This window comes from Macaca fascicularis, chromosome 8 (assembly GCF_037993035.2).
Source record: "Macaca fascicularis isolate 582-1 chromosome 8, T2T-MFA8v1.1".
In the NCBI taxonomy this organism is placed as follows: Eukaryota; Metazoa; Chordata; class Mammalia; order Primates; family Cercopithecidae; genus Macaca; species Macaca fascicularis.
Window position 1 is genome coordinate 38,849,062 of NC_088382.1, and position 20,345 is coordinate 38,869,406.

Sequence of the window (20,345 nt, forward strand, 5' to 3'; positions counted from 1 at the left end):
CATGTCTATTTAAAAAAAATGTGTTAAATACATTGAATGTATTAAACTGATAAATTGGAGAATAATGAATGTGCTTTTGTAGGGTATACTGAAATTTGAAGTTCTTTAAGGAACTAAGAATGGCTCTTTGATTTCTTTGAATGTGTCTTAAGCGCTGTTTCCCATCTTTCATTCTGCAGGATTTAAGATCTGCTCAATAAAATAATATCTTAGTCATATATAAGATTTGCACAGGTGAGGTGAATGATGCAAATGCAATGATATAAAATATTTCCATTTTTATTACAGGTTAGGAAGAAAGAATAGTTTTTAAGTTAAAAATAAAAAACTTTTACTGGGGCCTAGGGAAAGAGTCTGTATTTCATAAATTGCATTAAATATTTGGTATGTAAAATTCTGGCTGCTGTTCTGCATTAAATGGGCGAAATGCATCCCCTATCTTTAAGTAACCATATGGAGACAAGTCACATTTACATAAACAAAGGCAGAGAGCCTGGCTCTATTGTATTCTCTTTTAGATTATGTAACTTGGTTTTCCTGCTATGGCTTTCTGCTCTGAGTTGCACATTGCGGTGGACCAATACACTCACAGTAAATGAATGGAAGTTAAAGAGCTAATTCTAAGGAGCCTTACTCTATTTACATATTGCAGTGAGAGGGTCTCTGGAATATTATGAAATCTCCTATGCTTATTAACTACTCGCATATTAAAGCCAATAGTTTTGGGACCTGGCCAACAGGAAACCCATTGTGTATTAGCCTGCTTTGCAAGATAGTCATGTGCCTGGTGTACAGTGTAACCATTTCACTGTATGTTTATTGAATAAGTGCTTCACAGCATGTGTTCAGAATTTTTTACCTAACAGAATTTTACTAATGTAGCTACAGGGAGCAAATTATAAAGAAGTGTTATAAGCAAGGGTCCATATCACTAAGATTCTGAGATGAAAATGACAATAGCAATCAGAAAATCAAATTATAAATGTTAGGATAAATTTGGGGATGGAAATCATAGGGATGATAAATGTAATTGTTTCCTTTTTATGCTATTCTTTGTCCACACAGTGATGCTGCTGAAGGTGGTGGTCATGGTGCTGCATAATATGTATGTAACGTTTAACCACTTACTCTATTTTTACATATATTTTAACATCACAAAACACCAACAGATTTTAGTCATCCATTTTTGTGGATGAGAAAAATGGAACATCAGGGTTAAATTACTCACCCAAGGTCACAGAGTTAACGCACACTTTATCAGGGTATTTGATTCTCATGTAAACTTCTTTAGTTTTAGCAGATTTAGTCTTTGCTTTTTGGTGTGGTTCCTGTTTACACTTTGAAACAAATACCTGTATAGTGAAAAGACAAGCACACTTTGGAGACAGAAAGGGAGAAAAAAAGTGATATGTATTTCAAAGTAATATCCTCTTAAGAAAAAAGTATACAAATAATTTAGAATGTCTCAAAACCTCTTGATGCTCAACTTCACTTAATAATCCAATGGATCAGGATTTTATGAATCCCAGTTTTGGATGACTGTGGGCCCCGTTGTGCCCAATTACATTACAAATACAACACATCAAATGATCAAATATTGGCAGTTTATTATGGTTAACCCTAAGAGAATGGCACTGCCTTTGGCCGAGTTGTTTTTCTTGCTAACGTTCACCACATCCTTATATTTTAATTGGAATTTTAGTTGTTAAATATTTCTGCTTTAAAAGAAACATTTATTTCTAAATGAAACACAGAAAAATTCTTATTATTTTATTCTCAAACAATGATTCTTTGTCTTCTTTATTCCTGACTTTGGTGAGCATGTCTAGTCAGTTAAATATAGTTAGTAGAACGCTAGTTCTCAAAAATATTTATTTTCTCAAGGCCTTCTTTGGGAAGGGTTCCTAACACACCCATCCTGACCTGGAATCGCAGTCCAGCTGACAGATTAACCAAATGATCTTTAAGGTAAATGTCACACTTATTGTAAGTGAAGCAGTGACTCACAGATAATGTGTGTTTTTATATCATCTTTTGGTTTTATGAACTGCACCTTATTACCCTACGACAGGCATTCACTAAATTAGAGTATCAGACTTGTAAGAGTCTATTCCTCTGAAACAAAATGGAATTCTGAGGTGGCTGGAATCAGAGACCTGCATTCAAGTTCTGAGCCCACCAATTACTGTCAGTGCAGCCTTAGACAAGGCACATAATTAAAGCATCTTCTCAGTTGCACAGTGACACCCACCTCAGAGAGTTTCTGTGTCTCTTAAATGATCAAATCCATGTAGAAGACTTATTACCACAATCTGTAGTCACTTGGTAAATGGCAGCTCTTATTTTGACTTTCTGCTAACGGAGTTTCCACGTTCCTTAGCCTACCAAGGTTCTTTCCTGAACAGCTGATGGCATTAGGATTTAATTAAGTGAAGCTTGGAGTGCTGGCTTTGTGTAAGAAGGAAGATGCAGCTGTATCAGTGAGGAATGTTTTCTGTCACAACAGACAATCTATCAGTTGCTTTAAATAAGTAGGGATCATAAAAAAAAAAAAAAAAAGCTGCAATATATTATCTGGGGGTGGATGATCCTGGTGTTAGTTAAAGCTCTCAGTGATGTCTGTGCTGGAACTTCTGGATTCCTGTTGGACTTTTCCTCCCGAACTTCCCCAGGTAAGTCAGGAACAAACAGGAGAAAGGACAATACCAACCACACCTATTCTTTTTTTTTTTTTTTTTTTTTTTTTTCTTTTAAGACAGTCTCTCTCTCTCACTCAGGCCTGGTATGCAACGGTGTGATCTCGGCTCACTGCAACCTCCGCCTTCCGAGTTCAAGTGATTCTCCTTCCTCAGCCTCCTGAGTAGCTGGGATGACAGGCGTGCGCCACCACACCTGGCTTATTTTTGTATTTTTAGTAGTGACAGGGTTTCACCATGTTGGCCGGGCTGGTCTCAAACTCCTGACCTCAGGTGATCCCCCCACCTCCGCCTCCCAAAGTGCTGGGATTGCAGGCATGAGCCACCACACCTGGTCACACCTATTCTTTTTATCAGGGAAATATAAGCTTTCACAGAAGCCTCTGTTTATGACTCATGTGCTAAACCAGTGTCACCTGACCATGCTGACCTGCAAGTAGGTCATCTGAGTCTGTTATTTTTCCAGCCTCTGCTGTGAATGTGGTATGGAAGGAGGCAGATGGCTGGATCAGTCACCAGCCATTTGTCCTACCAGAATTTAAAACTTTTCTCTGAATTATAAAGTGGAGTTGTGGCATATGTGTTGAGATTATGAATAAATTTATCTTGAAGGAAAAAAAGCATTCATGCAGTCTTGCGTAAAACTATTAAAGTAAGTGACCTCTTGTCACCCTGTCCCAAAGAATAGAATCTGTCAGCAATTTATAAGCCCCCTAAAAGTTTCCACTTCAGTTCCTGTTCCTCTTTCTTTCCTAGCCTTCCCTTTTACTGAAAGAATTGATGATTTCCTGAAGAATTCAGTTCAAAACTACTGGGCAGGGCTGAGCATGGTTGGCAAGTGTGGGTTGGAGAGGCAGGGAGAGGTGACTCACTGCCCTGTGGGATGAAGAAGGGTGTCTTCCCGGAGAGGCAGCCTGCTGAGGGGAGGAAGCCCTCTTGCTGGAGGGAAGCCCCCTGCTGAGCTGGGCAGGGCTTTGCTGCACCAGGAATGAAAGCCTGACCCAGTGTGGAACTTGGGGTGTGAGAAGGCGGGGCGAGGTACAGGGATAGGCAGTAACCACTCCCAGCACCTCACTATACAAAGCAAAAAAAAAAAGAAAAGATTCTTCTTTTCACCTACCTCATTTGTTAGACGGATACAAATAAACAGTGATATGTATACAAATATGTACCTACAATCCCTCACCTTCCCACTGCCACTCTAATAAATCATTTTCCTTTGTTTCTTATTTTCATGGATCCCAGCCCTTTTTATATTTATTTAATAATAAAAATGTAATGTCACATTCTACCTTTTTGTCATCCTCTGAATGCTAACTGATTCCTTTTTCTTTATTCTATTGATTTCTGGAACAGGGTCTCTCTCTGTCTCTGTCACCCAGGCTGGAATGCCAGTGGTGTGATCTTGACTCACTGGAGCCTCTACCTCCTGAGCTCAAGTGAGCCCCCCGACTTCAACCTCCCAAGCAGCTGGGACTACAGGCATGCACCCAGCTAATTTTTTTATTTTTTAATTTTTTTGTAGAGAAGAGGGTCTCACTATGTTGTCCAGGCAGTTCTCAAACTCCTGGGCTCAAGTGGTCCTCTCGCCTTTGCTTCCCAAAGTGCTGGGATTACAGGCATGAGTTGTGCCTGGCTTAAGATTGATACTTAAGGGGGATCCTTGGGTAGCTAGGACAGTTACCCTCAGGCTTGTCCATTCCACTCTCCTGCTCTGTCTTTCAGATGCAGGCTGAACAGGCTACTTTATCTAAAGGACATTTATTAAAATGGGAGAAGGGGAACCTAACTGCCTGTAGATCTCTCTGTGTTTTGTGAGTTGAATGGTTAAAACTTGATCTATTACATGATCTAGTGCCTTTACTTATTTGGCATTTATTTATGCCAGATAAATAGACATATTCATGCCTCGTTACTAGTAAAGCAAAAATGCTTCATTCAGATTGCACGTCTGTGCCTGTCTACTCAGCCCACCACTGTAGGTTTGGGTATGTATTGTTTATCAAGTGGCCCTTTTATGAATTGAACAATGAATTGGACAGAACTAAAGCCTCTAATGGGAGTGTAAGCAGTTGATGTTCATATAAAATCTTTTAATACTTTTGTCATTTCCTCTAACGTATGGATTTACAAAAGCCTGCGGGGACTTGGTATTTGTTGAAGATAGAAATTTGCATAAGCATTCAGTAACAAAACAATATGTGATTTATTTTGTGAAATCCATTTTAAATACAATTAAAATACTTTTTAAAAAACTACATCTGAGATTCTACCCCAAAACCCCTTTTACTTCCTGTGACAGATACACATTTTATTTTCTGACTTTATTATACTTTTGACATAAACTGTTTGCCCTTAGTTTTTATAATATTTGCTGTACGATTTTTTTATGCTGACAATTACTTGAATGTGAGTTAGCTTTTCCATTGCAAATACATTTCAAGGCTTATAGTCTCTTAAACTCTTTGTTATGTGAGGCTGTTTTTCCTCCTCTTAAGCTGATGTATTTAATGGGAAAAAAAATCTTATTTGGAAGAATCGAGTTATAGTTACGTTTAATTTGTTCCAGTGGCAAACTGTGCATGTGTGTTCCCAGTCGTTAGGAGCCATTTACTAACTTGGTGTCTTTTATTTTCTTGCTTATACAAAATACCTCTTGAAGTCTGAGCCTTTGTACCTCTTTTTACTTTTAAGAATTCCTCCTGTAGTTCTGAAACAGAACATTACTCTTTTTTTTTTTTTTTTTTTTAATTTAGACAGAGCCTCACTTCACTCTGGCGCCCAGGCTGGAGTGCAGTGGCAGGATCTTGGCTCACTTCAACCTCTGCCTCCCAGGTTCAAGTGATTCTGCTGCCTCAGTCTCTCAAGTAGCTGAGATTACAGACACATGCCACCACGCCTGGATACTATTTTTATTTTTAGTAGAGATGGGGTTTTGCCATGTTGGCCAGGCTGGTCTCAAACTCCTGACCTCAAGTGATCTGCCTGCCTAGGCTTCTCAAAGTGTTGGGATTACAGGCGTGAGACACCATGCCCAGTCAGAGCAATACTTCTGTTTTTAATGAATTAGGTTTACCATTGACAGTGCTTTCTGATTTGGGTTCTTGACTTAAGCATGAATAGCAAGAGGCTCTGGTCACAACTGCATCGATGGCATGCAGAAAACCAGGTAAGGCCACAAGATGCACCCCTTTCCCAGAGTCTTTTCAGAGAGTTGGATCTGATGGGTGAGTGCATTAGGCGGGGTTCTCTAGAAGGACAGAACTAATAGGATAGATGTATATACAAAGGGGAGTTGCTTAAGGAGTATTGACTCAGGATTACAAGGTGAGGTCCCACAATAGGCCATCTGCAAGCTGAGGAGCAAGGAAGCCAGTTCAGGTCCCAAAAATTGAAGAACTTGGAGTCTGATGTTCAAAGGCAGGAAGCATCCAGCATGGGAGAAAGATATAGGCCAGAAGATTCAACCAGTCTAGTCTTTCCACGTTCTTCTACCTGCTGTTATTCTGGCCACACTGGCAGCTGATTAGATGGTACCCACCCAGATTGAGGGTGGGCCTTTTCAGGGTACAAGATGCCACTCTTCCTTGTCCTATTCACTGTGCTCAGCAATCACATCCTCCTGCCTTTGATTTTGTGGCAGTTTCCTGGGACTTAAGTCTTTGCTCACTCTATGAAGAAACAGGGAAGTACAGTTTTCCCTCCTGCACTTACCTTTTTATATTGCTTCCTCCATTTCCTAAGGTTAGGGGAGAGTCCAGTTTATTCCTTTCACTTGAACAAATGTAATTATAGCTGCTGGCTATAAGCTCAGAACTATTAGTGATTTCTGTTAGTTCTCACCCTCGGTAGTGCAGTCCATCATATATGGTGGAAGGTTGCTGGGGGCAGAGGGTGGGCCAAAGGCAAGCAGAATGGAATCACATTCCCTTTGAAGGGGCGGTGAGCTGGTGAGTTATCCAAGATCCAAGACAGATTGCCAGACAATCTCCACAGTTTCATAGGTAAAGAAAGCAGACTATTTGGAATCTTTTGACTATATTTTATGGCTGAGTATCCTCTGTCATCATCCTTGTCATCCACATACATGTGTGGGAGAACAACATCTATTCTTACCATTTTTTCAGTTTTGAAGCAGCTTGAGGTTGTGCTTAGCCCTTTCAGATAACCATTCACCAGAGCCTCTCACCTCACAGATGTTTATCTCAGTTGTTTCTGCAAAGATGCTCAGATTCAAAACAGAAATTTGAGGGGTGTCCTATTCATTTTAATGCTTCATCCAATAACACTGAAGCCATGGCTAGCTGGAGGCCCCGTATCCTCTTAGTTCACCTTCTAGAAGATAATTCATCTACACCAGTTCTACAAGCATGCTTTATTAATACAGTGGAGATTTGTCCAGCACAGAATCTTAGAGCTGGTGTGGGTTTGCCATTGTGTCCTGGTGTATGTGCTATCAGTGTAGGCTGTGTTCTGATGTCCTCTTTGATTTCACAGGAACTGACAATGGCGAAGCCCTTCCTGAGTCCATCCCATCAGCTCCCGGGACACTGCCTCATTTCATAGAGGAGCCAGATGATGCTTATATTATCAAGAGCAACCCTATTGCACTCAGGTGCAAAGCGAGGCCAGCCATGCAGATATTCTTCAAATGCAACGGCGAGTGGGTCCATCAGAACGAGCATGTCTCTGAAGAGAGTCTGGACGAGAGCTCAGGTAGGAACGTGCAGCAGTCAGAAGCAGCCACGGTGATTCTTTGGGTTCTCCTGTGGTTATGTATCTGGGAAAGACTGGAAATCACCCCCTCCCCACCATCGCCTCGTGTGAATGAGGTCATAGTTACATCACTCCCGGCATATAAGATACAATTATTTTCTTCAAATGACCCCACAGCTGCCTTGGTAGTCTCTTCTAATATGATGCAGAGGCATTTTTTTTCTTGCTGTATATAACTTTAAACACCAAATTTTGGTGTTTAAAAATTTGGAAGTTAATGGAAGTGAATATCCCTGGAAATAAAACCAGGGAGTCACTGTTTTTGTTTGCAGAATTCTGAATATTTTTTAGGACAAATATTAAATCTTGCATCAAACCCCTTGTTAAGCAGCATGATCTGAGTTTCTTTAATCTTTCCTAGATTTTATTCTTTGCACTTTATTCTCCACAGTTGGTTTCTGAGTCCTTTTTTTTTTTTTTTTTTTTGACTATGGTGTAGTGGCAGATCCCAAATTAGGTTACCATATTCTAGCAGGATCTCCAATATGAAAGAATTGTGGGACCATCTTTACATTATTAGTAAATTATTGGTGAATTTGGCTGATAAGTGGTGATGATGGAAATTATTATTATACTAGCTAATACATATTGAGTACTCACTATATATCAGACTTTAAGCACTTGACAGGCATTATTATCTTGTTCAGTTTTCTTCAACAGTCCCCTGCAGTAGATAATGCTATTATTACCTTGTTATAGACAAGGAAACTAAGGCTCAAAGAGATTAAGTAAAGTGCTTGCCCTGGATGTCAAAGTGAGATAATTTGACTCAAAGCCTTCAAAATGTATACCTTTTTATATTTTAATGTTGACAGAAATAATACATGCTTTTGAACTTTGCTTTCTCAGACAAGATCCAATCTGGTCACTATTGGGAGAACCTACCCCCAATATTTCAACGTAGGTTCTTTCTATTTTCTATAAGTGTCAGCCGGATGAGAAATAAAGAGAGACAGTATAAAGAGAGGAATTTTACAGCTGGACCACTAGATGTGACATCACATATCGGTAGGACCGTGATGCCTGCCCAAGTCTCAGACCAGCAAGTTTTTATTAAGGGTTTCAAAAGGGGAGGCAGTGTAAGAACAGAGAGTAGGTACAAAGATCACATACTTCAAAGAGTAAAAAGCAGAACTACTGATAAGGGTCTAACAAAGATCACATGCTTCTGCAGGAACAGGGCAAAGGGCAAAAGCAGGACCACTGATAAGGGTCCAACAAAGATCACAGAGCAAAGGGCAAAAGCAGAACCACTGATAAGGGTCTGTGTTCAGCGGTGCACGTATTGTCTTGATAAACATCTTAAACTTCAGAAAACAGGATTTGAGAGTAGAGAACCAGTCTGACCACAAATTTACCATGGCTGAGTTTTCCAAACCCTGAGTTTTCTACAGGAACTCAGTAAGCCTGAGGGTTCTGCAGGAGACCAGGGCATATCTCAGTCCTTATCTCAACTGCATAAGACAAACATTCCCAGAGTGGCCATTTATAGACCTCCCCACAGGAACACAATCTTTTCTTAGGGTATTAATATTCATATTTCTTGCTAGGAAAAGAATTTAGCGATATGTTTCCTACTTGCATGTCCATTTATAGGCTCTCTGCAAGAAGAGAAATATGACTCTTTTTGCCCAACCCCACAGGCAGTCAGACCTTATGGTTATCTTCCCTTGTTCCCTAGAAATCACTGTTATTCTGTTCTTTTTCAAGGTGCACTGATTTCATATTGTTCAAACACATATGTTTTACAATCAATTTTTACAGTTAATACAATTATCACTGTGGTCCTGTGGTGACGTACATCTTCAGCTTACAAATATAACAGGATTAAGAGATTAAAGACGGGCATAAGAAATTATAACAGTATTATTTGAGAACTGATAAATGTCCATATTATGATGAAATCTTCACAATTTATGTTCCTCTGCCACGGCTCCAGCCGGTTCCTCCATTCGGGGTCCCTGACTTCCCGTAACAGGTCACACATTAGATTGTTGATTTTTTTAGATGGTCAACTACTTGACTTGGTCAACTCACTAGATATCAGATTTTTGAATAAGTCAGAAAACATCAGTATAACTCTGAAGTTTCAAATCAGCCTACTTTATTAACTATATAGCAGTGATATTCTATATAACAAGGTATTCAGAGTATTACAGAGTATTCAGAGAGAGATAAGATAATAGCCCATATAGGTAGGTGTTACAGGTAATGTTAGAGATAAGACAAATATACCCATAAATGCAGTGCAGATGAAGTTAGGATAAATATCTGAAGAGAAGAATATGATTCTACGGAAGATTTGTGTCTTAAATTACATCTAACTAGGACTATCAGGAAACGTATTGTAAACTTGATAGCAGTAGAAAGGGACATTGATGAATATGTAACTAAGATGGACATAATTGATGTCACACTCTATAGGGGAGAGAGGAGTTTTAGTGGCCTGAAGGTCACAAACATTAGTAAATGAAGAAAGCTTAGTATATGTTCAGCAAAACGTTTGGTTTTGTTGAAATATAAAATTTATGCACAAGAATAGCAGCCAGTGGCTAGAAAATTCAGTTTAATCAATGGCATGAAAGGCCTCAAATAAGAGTGTGGAGTCCTTAGTTTTATGGGTATTTTGGTTGTGGTGATCGATCATATTGATAGACGGGTATGCAGTGGCTGGAGCTCTGCTTTAAAGAATGAATCTGGAAGAAACGTTGGTAAGCAGACACCAGAACAAGGGAGCTAGGAGACATGGATAATTCAGGTGAGAGAAGGTAAGAACTGGTTTGAGAGGGGAGACGGCACAGAAATAACAACCAGAATGTAAGTAATTGCATTAACAAGGAGAAAAATCTGAGATCATAGTTTGACAATCTAAATTTGAAGTGCTTATGGTATATAATGAAGAGATGTAGATTTGGAACTTGATAGAATTAGGTGGTAGAAGAGTAGATTTGAGAATCATTAGTAAAGAATGAAGCCATGTGGGTGGAAGAGTTGTTAGAGGGGAAGGGTCAATATGAAAAGGAAGTAGACCTAGAGATATACCTCTTCAGAAGACAGAGACAGGCGTATCAGCCTTCAGCAAAGAAGTAACCAGGGGAGCCAGGCACGGTGACTCCTGTAATCCCAGCACTGTGGGAGGCTGAAGTGGGTGGACCACAAGGTCAGGGGTTTGAGAACAGCCCGGCCAATATGGTGAAACCCCGTCGCTAATAAAAATACAAAAATTAGCTGGGGGTGGTGGTGGGCACCTGTAGTCCCAGCTACTCAGGAGGCTAAGGCAGGAAAATCGCTTGAACTGTGGAGGTTGCAGAGAGCCAAGATCGTACCACTGCACTGCAGCTGGACAACAGAGCAGAGCAAGACTCTGTCTCAAAAAAAAAAAAAAAAAAAAGAAAAAAAAAAGAAAAGAAAAGAAAACAATAGAAGTAACCAGGGGATGCTGTGTTTCAAAGCAAAAGGAAAACATTATCTCAAAAAGATCTGTAGGTAAAACTCTATCAATATAGAAAAGGGCCAAGAACTAAACATCTTATTTACATGTAAAGAAAGGGTGCTAATCCTTACACAGTTCTGAACTACTGTAGGATTGCAGTGTAAATTCAAAAGTCCAAAAAGTAGAGAAACACCTAAAATCCTATGATAATTCCCTATTCATTCCAAATTGGAATTAGTAGGAGGTAGAAAAAAAAAGTGCCCTCTTAGAGATGTTGTTCTTCAGACCAAAGCATGTTAGAATCCTAGAATCTAAATGTAAGAACTGGGAGAGAGCTTAATGATAATCTAACAGCCCTATTTTGCACATTAAAAATGTTAAGATTCAAGAGATACAATGAATTCATGGCATAGCTGTTTCAAGAACCCAGATCTCCTGACTTCTCCTTCAGATGAATTTCTTCAACATCATAAACCACTTTTGCCTATAGATTTCTATACTTTTCTCCCATATCAAAATATTGACAGGTTTTCTTGCTGACATAAGGATGGATTGAAGTACATGGCTCTTCATTTTCCATTATGAATCTATTTAGGGTTTCCATCACCCATGTGTATCATCCTATACAAATATCATTAGAATTTCTTTATTCCTGACCATTTCTTCCATCTTCATAAAAGCCAACCCCTTAACTTGGGTCATGTTTCTGGCACTGTTAGACAAAAGTTTATAGCAAGCAATGACAGACATTTCCAGGATTGTGGGTACAGTTTTCATTTTGAAGGAAGGATTTGGCATTTTGATGGGGAAAGTAGAGAACAAATTGAATCTTGGTTTCAGGAATGTCTCTGATCTTGTACTCCCAAGACTGGGACCCAGGAGAGACCTAGATGGATAGGCCTGGTGCTGGGAGAGGTTGAGTCAGAGACAAAAGCAGTCTCATTTACATTGACATTAAAAATTCAAAGGAAGACACTGGAGTTTGGGAGAGGGCAACCAAGGGAATGACATCTACCATATAAGCAAAAGCCTACAAAACAATGGCAGAGTATGACAGGTTTATGTGTCTTTTGCTCAATTAGTACAATTAAAAAGGACTCAAATACCAGTGGCTCACTGGGGCTGTATGTTTTATCATCAGATGTCTCTGTCCTAGATTTTGCCCAGCAATGAACTCAAAATAGTCGAATCCCATTGGGCAAACTCTTCCAAATGAAAGAGAGAAAGAACATTGTTAAATGATCAGCCATTTCTTTTACCACTGCTAGAAAAATCTTATATCCCTTCTCATATAAAGACCTCTTTAACTATTGCAAGCCAGTTCCACAGTGCACCCTATTCTAATTTCACTACATTCTGTTTTGTTATTGCTTTCCCCTTTTAATTCCCCTAGCATTGCTAGGCAACTCCGTGTCATGTGGATAGCGTTTTTGATGACATTCTCTACCTCCGCGTAGAAATTTCCTCCTATTTCATTAAAAAAAAAAAAAAAGAAAAGCCAATAGACTTATTTCAAAGAAACTGAGCAGAACAAAAATATTCATAAATGACAAAATCTGAGGAGATTATATACCGATTTTTAAAAATCTGCTGTTGAGAAAGAATTTAAATTTTAGCAGTTATGTTTTTGTAAAGAACTTAATAAGCACAACCTTTTCTTCCAAGTCATTTTGATTGAATCAATGCAAAAGAAATGTCTCTCCCTAAACAGTTTTCTTCAGTGTAGTTAATGAAAATCACTGTCTACCACACACTGCAATTACGTTTCCTAAGCTCTGTATTAATAGTAGAATTGTGGAAACAAGAACAAGATGAGTGGAGATATTATACCCCAAAACAACACCTAAGTGCAATTTAGGTTGGAAACAAAATGGTCTCAGGTATTGAAAAATAGATGCATTACCTCCCTTGGGTTCTCCAAGGCAGAGCTGGGAAACAGGACTTGACTACCTTTATAGACTTAATGGCTTTTGACTGGATCTGTAAAATAATTCCTGCCAGTCTAATAGGAGTGAATGACACTGAGAAGTCAAGGACAATGGGACCACATTTGACCAAAGAGACAGAGACAACTGTCCCTGTTGTTTGAAGTCCTGTGGAAAGTAACTCCTTATGTCTGTTTGCACAACATATTCTCCATTTCTGAAATTCTAGAGAAATTTGTGATAATTCTTTTTACTTACAGGCATTCTGTCTTCACAGAACCAATGGGAAATGCATAGGACCTGGGAGTGTTTGGAGTAGACACAGAATCTTTTGTGTTCCTAAATTGGAAGCAATAAGTCCTTTCAGTTGTTAAAGGCTGCAAACTGCCTTTGGTCTTTCTGGTAATTTGGCCGTCATCTAACAGTTCAAATAAGAAGAAAAAGGATTGTGTGTTTTCATGCAATTTAGCTTGGAAAACCCAGAGCTAGAGTTCTTTCCTGCAAAAAGTACAATTTATTTGACATGAGTTACTGTGTTTGCACAGACAAGGCTATACCTCTTAGTAACGTACACTTGCAGTTCTCTGCACTAGCCAAAGGATCCTCTTTCATTTGTTCTGCCTCATTTCATTTGGAAATATGGGAACTCGTCTTCCTTGTGTTGTTCTTCTGTTAACATCTGGAAGCTCAGAGTTGAGAAGTAATCTCAACCCAGGAATCGTGCCCCTGTGAAAAGGATGGAGTATGCAGTAATGCAGAAATTAGAGCTTTAATCTAAACAGGCAGACACATGTATATCATACACACAATAGTAAACAACCACAAACCAAACATATCTTGGCAATCAAGATTATGTGGGCTGTGGGGAGCTGGAATTATCAATAAGCTAAACCACTTCTTTACTGTTCAATAAAAATAGGAATTCTCTTAACCACACGCCGTAGCTCTTATCTTATTCCACCTCAGAGATATCGAATTCTAATGAGTGAAATAATGTGTATTCCAATGTGTTATGGGAAAAGTCTCAACTCCAGTAAACTAATATTTTTCTTCTTAAAGAATTTCATTTCAGGGACCTCATTGTGTGTGATTTCCTTTTTAAACAACTGGAGTCACTCTCTGGGGAAAAAAGGTTAATGGATTGTATTGAGAAAAGGGAGAAGAATAGAAATAAAAATGTATTACATCTTAAAAGTTTATATCTTAGAATGTTGCTATGCTGGTGATGGGGATTTGAATATAGGATCTTCCAGAAAACCATTAATTTGAAAGTATCTTCAATGATTCACAAGTCACTAAAGTACATTTGGGAAGCATATATTTTAGGCCACATAACACAGAAATAATCTCTCAAGTGTTTCATTGACAGTTTGTGGGTTTAAAACTCACTTTTATGGAAGCCTTTTCCCTCCCCACCTTAGATTTCATCGTGCTCATCACTCTACTTCTCAGAGAAGACTGACATATTCTTAAAAGGTTTTCAGGAAAATATTATGAATTCCCTACATAAACTGGCAGAGTATTGAAGGCCTTGTTTCCTATAGCTAATTTAACTTTTCCTACAAAACGGAAATAAGGAGATTATTTACTCTCATCCATCCTTAGCAGTGATAGAAATCAGCTAATCACTTTATATAATTTAATAATTTCTGATATCGACCATACATTTGTCTCAAAGTGTAAATTCTTGACCAGTCTCTTCAGTTCACACATTAAGAAGTGTGTACAATGATTTAAAATACGAATGACAGGCTGGGCACGGTTGCACATGCCTGTAATCCCAGCACTTTGGGAGGCCGAGGCGGGCGGATCACAAGGTCAAGAGATCGAGACCAGCCTGGCCAACATGGGGAAACCCCATCTCCACTAAAAATACAAAAATAAGCTGGCTGTGGTGATGCACACCTGTAGTCCCAGCTACTTGGGAGGCTGAGGTAGAAGAATCACTTGAACCTGAAAGGTAGAGGTTGCAGTGAGTTGAGATTGTGCCACTGCACTCCAGCCTGGAAACAGAGTAAGACTCTGTCTCAAAACAATATGAAAAACAAAAACAAATAATTATAAAGATCTCTAAAAAACAAAACACACACACACACACAGAGAGAGAGAGAATGAAACCTGAGGTTAGCCTAATGGTTAAGAACATGGGTTTTGGTGTAGAGGAAGCAATGTTTGAAATCAGGCTCTCCATTTACCTATTTTTCAGATAGATGTGGAATTGAGCTTCCTTTCTTCTTGGTTCCTCCGTGTATAAAATGGCAGTGATAATTGTATCCACCGTCACATAGCACCTAATACACGTGACATGCTTAGCCCAGGGGCTAGTGTACAGCAAATGCTCAGTCAAGACTAGCCTTCAAAATGATGAATATAAAACAGCTATTTTATTCTTCTTTTTGAATGAGACAAGTGTCTGGTGATTATGATTCAAAAAACATATAATTGTAGAATTTTGCATTCCAAGAAGATAACAGGGCTAATATTATTGGCAGGTAAATATTTGCCCTTCCTAGAGTAACATTGCCTTACTTGCATGTGATTCAATCATTCAGGTCGCATTGTGTCTGTATGTTACCCTCAGAGTCCATGGCAGTGTTACAGAAAAGGGCTCCAGATCTAGACCCCAAGAGAGGATTCTTGGATCTTGCGCAAGAAAGAATTCAGGGAAAGTGTGCAGTGCAAAGTAAAAGCAAGTTTATTAAGAAAGTAAAGTGCTGAAAGTAGAGCTACTCCGTAGACAGACTAGGACGTTCCTGAAAGTAAGAGGAGGAACGCATCCACTCTAGGTACAATGCTTGTATATGTGGGTACATGTGTTCTGCTATAAGGGTTTGTGATAAATGATTAATTTTCTTAATTACTATATTTTGCAAGAATCGATATTACTATCTTTAAAGCAAAATTAGGAATGCCTTTGTTCTCCAGATATCAGGATATCTGGACACCCCCAAGTTTGGGTTTGTTTAGTAAACATTATTAGTTTGTTCCCCTAACCATCAACATCTAGAGACAAGAAATGCGTAACTCTGTGGGAACGCAGCCCGGCAAGTTCCAGCCTCATTTGCCTAGCCCTCACTTAAAATGGAGTTGCTGTGGTTGGAATGCCTCTGACAGTAGCACTGTGGGTGATACAAGTGGTACAATATATGTCCTGACCTCAGGTCATAAGCTACTAGCGGGAGATGATTTCAGTGACTGCAGGAATGGAAAGTCATTGATTGAAGCAACAGGATTGGAAATCATGACCGTGTTGCCCACAATGTTGTGAGTATGACATGGGAGTGAGTCATTCATGGGATGCGTTTTCTAAACAACCCTTCCATGTCCACTTCTGCCTCTTAAGTTTCTCTTCATGCTGTTGTTAGACAACGCTATCAAGTTAATTTGCTTTCCTTTACCAGACACCTCGGAGCTGATTAATTCTAATCTCTGGTGTGGAAGAAACTGGAGAGCTTGGGTGTATTCTTTGTTTCTGTACTTAAGACTGAACTCGCGGTGCTTCTGAGGAATACGTGGAGTGGTTATTATCCTGGGAAAACAAAAGACTATTCATTAGGCATAGCGCACATGCACATTCAAAGGATAACTATTTTATTTTTGGTCAAGATACATTTTTATCTTGTTGCTAGGATGAAGTGATAAAAGACATTTAGCCCTAGTTAATTATCTGCCAGTAAAATGAAACATTGTTCTGCCTTTTCGTTTTTGTATTTAATTTACTACTTTCAGTACTATGTTGGCCTAAAGACATCTAAGCTGTCTCAAGATATGGAGGTACAGTTCCATGACATTTCTTCCTATCTGTCGATTTTGAAACTTCAAATGTGTGTGAGATACATGTGTCCTTACCGGAGTCCCCAGAGCTGTGGTCTAGAAGCCAGGCTATATATTGAATAAGGACAGCGCCTTCAAGTCGTAGGTAGAATGGCACTCAGCCTCTTGTGTGATCTTGTAGCAGCCTGTGCTTCTGCTGTCATGACTGTTGTCACATTGGGCATTGTTGGAGCATGTTAAAATGTCTTCCTCTCCAGGGCTGGGCACGGTGGCTCACCCCTGTAATCCCAGCACTTTGGGAGGCCAAGGTGGGTGGATCACCTGAGATCAGAAGTTCAAGACCAGCCTGGTCAACATGGTGAAACCCTGTCTCTACTAAATATATAAAAATTAGCCAGGCATGGTGGCGGGCACCTGTAATCCCACCTACTTGTGAGGCTGAGTCAGAAGAGTCACCTGAACCTGGGAGGTGGGAGTTGCAGTGAGCCAAGATCATGCCACTGCACTCCAGCCTGGGCGACAAGAGCGAAACAGTGACAGGCACATACAGGGTGCTCAATAATTGTCTTTCCAGAGAAATATGTCATAAACCTTATGACATCTTTGATCTGTTGCTTATGGTAGGGGACCTGTGGCAAAATAATAATACTAAAAAATAGAAATAATAGTAACACGATGTTAAGATGAAAGACCAAAATGCCTGTGATGGTATTAATACAAGTAAAGGGCCATGCAAATACTATATAACTAATAATGATAACAGTGTGTTATTCAAAATATGAGGGAGTATCTCATTGAAGTATAGTTTTCGATGCTCTGATCCTGAAGCAGTAAGAGACAAGTGGAAAACATTCCCTTATGTAAGTGGAAGACTCACTTTTTCTAGTTGAAATGGCTTTCTGTCTGCTCAGGAGACATCAGAGTAAGAGAGGATACCTCAGCCAAATCCAGGCATCAGAGGGGTTGAGAAACTCTGGAAGTTCGTGGTTCTTTCAAGAAAACTCTTGAATATAGGAGAATATTACTTTTCAGGCCAGGCGCAGTGGCTCATGCCTGTAATCCAAGCACTTTTGGAGGCCAAGGTGGGTGGGTCACTTGAGGCCTGGAGTTCCAGACCAGCCTGGTCAACAAGGCAAAACCACATCTCTACTAAAAACACAAAAACTAGGTGGGTGTGATGGTGCATTCCTGTGATCCCAGCTACTAGGGAGGCTGAGGCACAAGTATTGCTTGAACTGAAAGATGGAGGTTGCAGTGAGCCGAGATCACAGCATAGAACTCCAGTTTGGGCGACAGAGCAAGACCCTGTCTCCAGGAAAAAAAAAAAAAAGAAAAGAAAAAAGAAGTCTATTGCTTTTCAAGGGAGTTGGATTGCTTTGTTTCTCTCCCAGAGAACTGAGCAAGGCCCTGCATTACTCATGAAGTTGTATTGGAATAATTCTTTGGCACTTTGTCTACAAAGAATAGAATACTCACTTTCTCAGCCCCGATCATGAAGCGCTATAATGTGAAAAATGAGATACAAAGAAAGTGAAACATTGAACTGAAAAAGTCCCAGAAAACAGGCACCGAGACTGGGATGAGAAAATGATTCTACCAAAACCTAGTTCGCTGGTCATTTACTGCTTCTGTATGGTTGGGGATATGATAAACATCTTAGAGGGAGGGACTCTCACTTCCTTCTTGAATCTATTGATTCCAGTTGGTAAGCCGAGCATCCTACAGAGAACTTCCAAATGATTGAAGCAGTAAGGCTGAGTGGGGAGGCAAGCATTTGAGAACTGTATCAAATTCCTCCCCAAGTGCCCATCACCAGGTATGTTTGAGAACTGGCTGGAAATGGTAACCACAGCAGGATGTTGCTGATGGGCTTTGTCAGTGCAACAAGGAGCAATGGATAAAAAGTTCAGGGCCAGCTGTTGGTAGGCACCGGGCTGGGATTGGCATGGTGCTGAATGTTAAATACTATTCCAAAATTCTCTATTTTGTCCAGAACAAGTTAGGATCTTAGACTATGACTGTCACCCTTTTATTAAAAGTTGATCAGAAATAAAGCGTTTTATTTATTTTCCCCTCTCCATTTCTTCCCTCCTCTATTTTACATTTCTCTTCCTTGCACAGTGAAGTATATACCTTCAATTAGTTTGAAAATCCTTTAACTTTTAGTCTCCCAACAGGATTAGACCTGCTAAGAGTAACTAGTGTTTTCTATCTGATAAATAAGGGGATTATAGCAATAACTGCTGTCAGCATTTTTCTCATTTAAACAAATAAAGCTGACAAATGATGAAGTTCTGTGCTGCTCCGTTATGTTTGGTACATGCAGAGCAATTATTCATCTGCTGCCAACATTAGTCTACAACTAAACCATCCAACGGCCTAGAAAGCTTATTAGCATATCAGTATCATAGTCATATTTGTATATTCTCTAAGACTCTACTCCATAACAAAGGCTGATGGTTATAATTTGCACAATAATTTAAAGGGTTGGACTTTTCTATGCTTATTAGAGTTACGCCAGTTATCGGGTACAATGCTACTCTTATTTATGACATGCCGTTTTTTTATTTGCCTGGAACTTCCACTCCCCTGTAGCATTTTCTGTGAACAAGTTAGCTGCCATCTCTGGAGATATAGAAGTAGATAGCCGTTTCTGCATGAACACTGTTAGATGAAATTCAGTGGAGGAAGAGATAGGGAAGAGCATTTTTCTTAAAGTCACATTCCTTGGATATTTCTCATGTGTGAATATATCATGTATATGTATGTGTGTATATATATACACACTCATACTATTACATATGTGTATATGGGTATGTATACATGTATACTGCATATGTAAATGTGTATTTGTATGTGTATCATTTGATCAGTGAGGATTTGAGAAAGAATGTATTTAAAACATCTTATTCAACAGTTATTTCTTGTTATGTTAGGGGGAAAAGATAATAGATACAAAGAATTCATGATTTGCCAAGGCTTCTTTTAGAGGGGATGGTTTGATAAAACTGAAGACCTCGTGTTAGAAGAAGGCCTAATCTAGAGAGATAATATACCTTTTGTGAGATGGTCATGTCACTTGTGGCCTTTTAAAGAAGCTTGCCACTCTGATGCCACCGGTTGGGAAAATACTGTGTTTGGGAGCAGTTGTTTTATGTGCACTTTGCTCTGCTGATCACATGGGGAGCCTCTGCTGGTAACTGAGCCATCCTAAATTTGAAACCTTCACTTCAGCATTTTCCTTCCAACTGTGTTTGCCTGAATGAGGGGTTGCAAAACCTCCTGACAAGAATGGGGTAAGAACAGATATAATCTTCATAGTGGGGTGCCCTGGTCCCTTGTTTATGCTTTCCAAAGCACAGTGTGCTGCTCTTTGTCTATGTGACCACGTTTTCTAGTTGGGGCCTTGCTGACCCTGTAGGGACCGCTCTGCCCAGGGCTGGCTAATTTTTAAAGAGATCAAACAACTTGCCTGTGAATTGGCCTTTCATACGCAAACCAAGCGATCCAGAGGCCACACCCCTAACTACCATTTCTATGGAACTCTTATACTCCAGACCACTGTTCTCCTGCCCTAACCCCAGGACTAGGGTAGCCAGGATGCCCCAGAGCCACTGACATAATGCAAGCTAGCCAATCCCAGTATATTGTTTCTTCACATGCAAACCACAATGGAAAGGCTCTTGGCCACATGTTCTCCCACCCCTTCTGCCTCCTAAAAGACCCCCATATTTATCCATG

General features: G+C 39.6%; 1 protein-coding gene across 6 annotated transcripts in view; it reads left to right on the plus strand.

Annotated features, from left to right (window-relative positions):
• Positions 1-20,345, plus strand: part of UNC5D (unc-5 netrin receptor D) — a 571,888-nt gene that overhangs the window by 317,004 nt on the left and 234,539 nt on the right. For all 6 annotated transcript variants that reach the window (XM_005563042.5, XM_073999971.1, XM_005563044.5 and 3 more), the window contains exon 2: positions 7,194-7,412. In XM_005563042.5, coding sequence (XP_005563099.2) covers positions 7,194-7,412 — 219 coding nt within the window. The remainder of the gene's footprint in view (positions 1-7,193; positions 7,413-20,345) is intronic.